General features: G+C 37.9%; 1 protein-coding gene across 4 annotated transcripts in view; it reads left to right on the top strand.

Moving 5' to 3' along the window:
• LOC106817570 (46 kDa FK506-binding nuclear protein-like) overlaps positions 1-2,772 on the top strand; it is a 10,027-nt gene extending 7,255 nt beyond the window's left edge. For all 4 annotated transcript variants that reach the window (XM_014822262.1, XM_014822269.1, XM_014822248.1 and 1 more), the window contains 3 exons: positions 1,296-1,397; positions 1,612-1,741; positions 2,083-2,772. In XM_014822262.1, coding sequence (XP_014677748.1) covers positions 1,296-1,397; positions 1,612-1,741; positions 2,083-2,210 — 360 coding nt within the window. In that variant the 3' untranslated portion in view covers positions 2,211-2,772. The remainder of the gene's footprint in view (positions 1-1,295; positions 1,398-1,611; positions 1,742-2,082) is intronic.
• The last annotated feature ends 1,673 nt before the right edge of the window (positions 2,773-4,445 follow it).

Here is a 4,445-nt window from a genome sequence, read left to right as displayed (position 1 = left end):
ATTTGCACCTTCTTCATTCTATATATATAGTATCTAGTTCTGTGTTTGTCATTGCATTCTTTCTAGGCAACGCTTAGCTCAGAGAAATAGTCATAAATTGATCAACCGTTTCAAACCCCTCTGATACAAAAACTTGTTGTTGGCTCAATTTTTAGCTCATCTGATGTAGTCGCATGATTGTCCGTCCGTCCGTCCGTCCGTCCGTCCGTCAACAGTTGGGCACAAATCTTAACCGCTTGACGTACGGTCAAGATATTCGGGATGTGGGGGTGGGGGGGTAATCCGAAAACGAGTTGGGATGTCGAAGCTGGGGTCAAAGGTCAAAGGTCAAGAGGTGTAAAAGAAGGGGGAACATTCCCTCCTTAACTTAAGTTATAGGGAGGAAATGCAGAATTGCGCACAAATCTAAACGGCTCAACCTAGGCTCGTGATAGTCGGTGTATAGCATCATGGTAGGAAAAGCCATCACTGTGCTGAAATTGGAGGTCACAGGTCAATGGTCAATGGGGCAGAGTGCTGATTTTAGACATTTTCTGAGGACATGGTCTGACCTAGCAATTGAAAAACCTTTTTGTTTCAGCGGTGACCTACCATTTTTATGGCTTTATTGAAAGGACCGTGAAATGTACTTTCCGCTAACATGCGAAGAGTAAGTGTCGGATAACATTTTGATCCTCAAGAGGAGGGTTAAACATTGATTTTTTGACTGTTAACAAAGGACTGAACTGCTTTTGCTATTATTAGAGCCCATACCTGTGTTAATGTGAGGCTACAGTTGCACAGTTTAATTGCAAAGTCGAATGTTTGTTGAACAAGGTTTACGCTCCTTAAATCATATTATTTTCTAAAGCAGTCTGTCTATAGCACCCTGAAGGCTGAATCAGTGAATGCTCGTTTGGGTAGGCAAAAACACGTGGCAGCCCATGGCTGGCACGCTTCTAATCATGATTATTGCCTGCCAACCTGCAATGCACATGTGTCTGCAATGCATAGAGATTAAGTGGGTGCAAAAGTGTAGCTGGTATAATTGTTCCAATTGGCTACGAAAGTCAAACAAGAATAAAGAAGACTTATGTATAAGATGTCTTGCTATTCACAAATGAATTTATCAGCAGAACACTAGACACCAGATGAGCCCTGCCGCACTGCGGCACTTGTTATATTTTAATAGTTATCCATACAATATGATAACGAAAGAATTTTGGTATCATATTTCTGTGTAAGTAATTAGGTGTCTGTGTGCATGCATGTATGTGTTTAGACAGTGTTTTCATACCTTTCTTTATTGCACGTAGATGAAACAAACAGCAAGCTTTAGGGCAGTTACACTGCCTAGCGGCACAAGTTACACGGATGTTGTGACAGGCAAAGGACCCGAAGCTAAACATGGCAAATTCGTAAGTCTTGATAACATTTTAATAACCAAATTATGAAAACGTTTTTCTATCAGCAGTTAGAAGCCTAACTTTTGTTCCAATCAAGTGGCCTGCCAGTATCTGTATAACACAGTATCTGTTGGAAATGCATCTTAAACCCTGTTGTCCATTACATCACTATTACATTATATTGTGAAGAAGTGTTTAATGTGATGTAATTGTCTTATCCATTTAGGTCCACGTTTATTACAAAGGCCAGCTAGCGCAGAATAAGAAGGAGTTTGACTCGTGCTTAACAGGAAAACCTTTCAAATTCCGGCTAGGAAGTGGAGAAGTTATAAAAGGATGGGACCAAGGGCTACTAGGCATGTATTAATGAAAAACCCAACTTGAACTACAGTTTGAATCTATCTATACACTTCAGTAAATTAAATAAAACATCGAATTCCTATATTAATGTTACATGTATGTTTTACAGTCTATAGATAAAGCATGTGACTTGAGAAGAAGAATGTGTTGGTTGTTTTAATTTGGGGGGGGGTGTTTGTTGGGGTTCACTACATGATTACTCATTACAGACTGCTCAGCTCCATGTGCATACTTCAGCTGTGCTAATTATGTTCCTATGTAATCTCGCATTGCATAGCTATGAAATATGTTAATAATTCTGTCACTAATTTAGATGGATACTTGTTCTTTTCTATAGGAATGAAGCAAGGGGGAAAGCGAACATTGAAGATACCTGCTAAAGAGGCTTATGGAAATCAGAGAATGGGGACAATTCCACCCTCTAGCACATTATTGTTTGATGTTGAGTTGAGGGCAGTCAGTTGAATAGTGTGACCTGCTTTGTGTTCTTCCACAGGAAAGGAGAAGATTTCCACAATTAACTATATTTCAATTTTTCATTACTTTTTATTAATCTAGTTCTGTGTTAATTTTATCATTAAATGTTTGATGAGTCATTGGGTTTAAATTGCCAAACTTATAGAGATAGGTAATCACCACATCACATATATTAATCATGGATTGCTTTTTTATTTGATTGAGCATTCATCTCATTAGTATTGTGAGATATGTATAAAACAGATATCCATACTCCTTTACTGCAGGAGACGTATATATAGTCATTTTCATTTACTTAACTTCATTTACTTATGAATGGGGGTCAAGAGTCCATAATAGAGAAGAGTAAATGCTGTAAAACAGTGTCATACTCTTCTCTATTATGGACTGTTGACAGGGGTACAACTTAGTAATGTTTCTGTGTTTGCATATGCAAACGAAGTCCGGAGGTGTGAGTAATTATTTAACCTTCATGTTAAAGGAATAATAGGTCCATTGATTATGCAATGTTGATGAATGCTAGAGTAACTGGCACCTTGTGTAGTTAATAAGTACATTACCTTATAGCCAAACGCGTATTAGTTGGTCCAATATCACTGCTGGTTACTAAGAAATGTCTAATTGAAATCCGCAGTCCAAGAAATCAATTGTACCAGTTTCAAACCGCTGCCAGTGAAGCGGGTGTGATACAGATTTATAGTGCACTGGACATTTTGGCACGCATGCTCCGCCATACGCAATGCTATCATCAGTGATTTCGTAAACACGGACGCTCGTTATAAGAAACTTTTTGTCAGGGCTGTCCATGTGCGTCCGTGATTAGTACGTGTGTTTTACTCCATTTTCATGTTTAGTCCGTGGCCGTGGTTACACCGCTGACACCTCCATTTTATCTGGCGTCATCATCTTGACTCCTGGATGACATTTACGGCACGTAAATGAATATCAACAACCGATTTCAAGTCTTGCTTGTAATCTAACCAGCAGTGATATTAGACAAACACGCGTTAGGCTATAAGGTTACGTACTTATTAACTACACAAGGTGCCAGTTACTCTAGCATTCGTCAACATTGCTGAATCAATGGGCTTATTATGCCTTTAAGGAGAGGAAACAATGTGTTCATAAACAATTATGTGAGGGTGCTATCAATCTCAGCTGGCTGCCCATTAAATTTGCTATGCATTGATTGTGTACCTGATTTAATAACACACATCCCCAACTAAAGACAGAGGCATGTTGAAACAATAGAGAAATCCAAGATTTTTGGAATCTTATAAAATCTTATTCCAATGGAGAAATTGTTTATAGTTCATCCTGATGAAACATTATGAGTGTAGTGGTTACAAGCATCATATTATATAACTAGGCTTTACAAGAGATATAATGTTATGCTTATTTGTATTATAATTGATATTATTATTTATATATTATTATCTATATATATAAAGTTGTTCAGCCAAATAAGTCCGTACTCGGATAACTAGAGAACTCCGCAGCCTAGAGGAAAACCAAAGATATTTTCAGAATCAGCACGTCTGGGAGTGGTTCTGGCTGAAACAAAAATTTTAAAAAGTTAAAAAGTTAAAAATTTGTAAAAATTCTATTCATTAATAGATGGCGGTGCGTACTGATTAACATCACGTACGTGTGAATCCATGGTGTATACCCTTAACGGCGCAGTGGCCTAATCGGTAGAACATCCATCTCCTATATCGGGATTCCGGGTTTGAGTCCCAGCTGGGGAACTTGTTTTCCCCTTTTTTTCCTTTTTTCCCTTTACCTACTTCTTTAGTATGTACTTCTGCAACTTCTGCCACTTCAAAATTTAAAAAATAAAATTTACTACATTCATTAAAAAAATAAGAAAAGTTAAAAATTGAAAACAAATTAATACTTTACTATTCGTCAATAAATGGCGGCAACGTGCGAGTGTCTTAAGATTATTTTTTGGTAGCAACAACAACAACAACCAAAGCTCTTCTTCTTTTGATTTTTTAATATTTTTTACTGTTTGGGATGGGATGCGGTGATGGGATGGCATGGCATGGCATGGCCTGAGGGGATGGCATGGAATGCCGAATCGGCGAATGGAATGGGATGGATGGAGTGCATGGATGCATGGATAGATAGATAGTTAGATTTTTTGGGTATTTTCCTTTCAACCAAGCGGTCACCAACTGAGTAACGCCACTTTTTTTAATTTTTAATTTATTAATTTAT

Source organism: Priapulus caudatus, unplaced genomic scaffold (assembly GCF_000485595.1).
Source record: "Priapulus caudatus unplaced genomic scaffold, Priapulus_caudatus-5.0.1 Scaffold34, whole genome shotgun sequence".
Classification (NCBI taxonomy): Eukaryota; Metazoa; Priapulida; class Priapulimorpha; order Priapulimorphida; family Priapulidae; genus Priapulus; species Priapulus caudatus.
The sequence above is the reverse complement of the archived record's forward strand: the minus strand, read 5'-3'. Positions and strand labels throughout refer to the sequence as shown.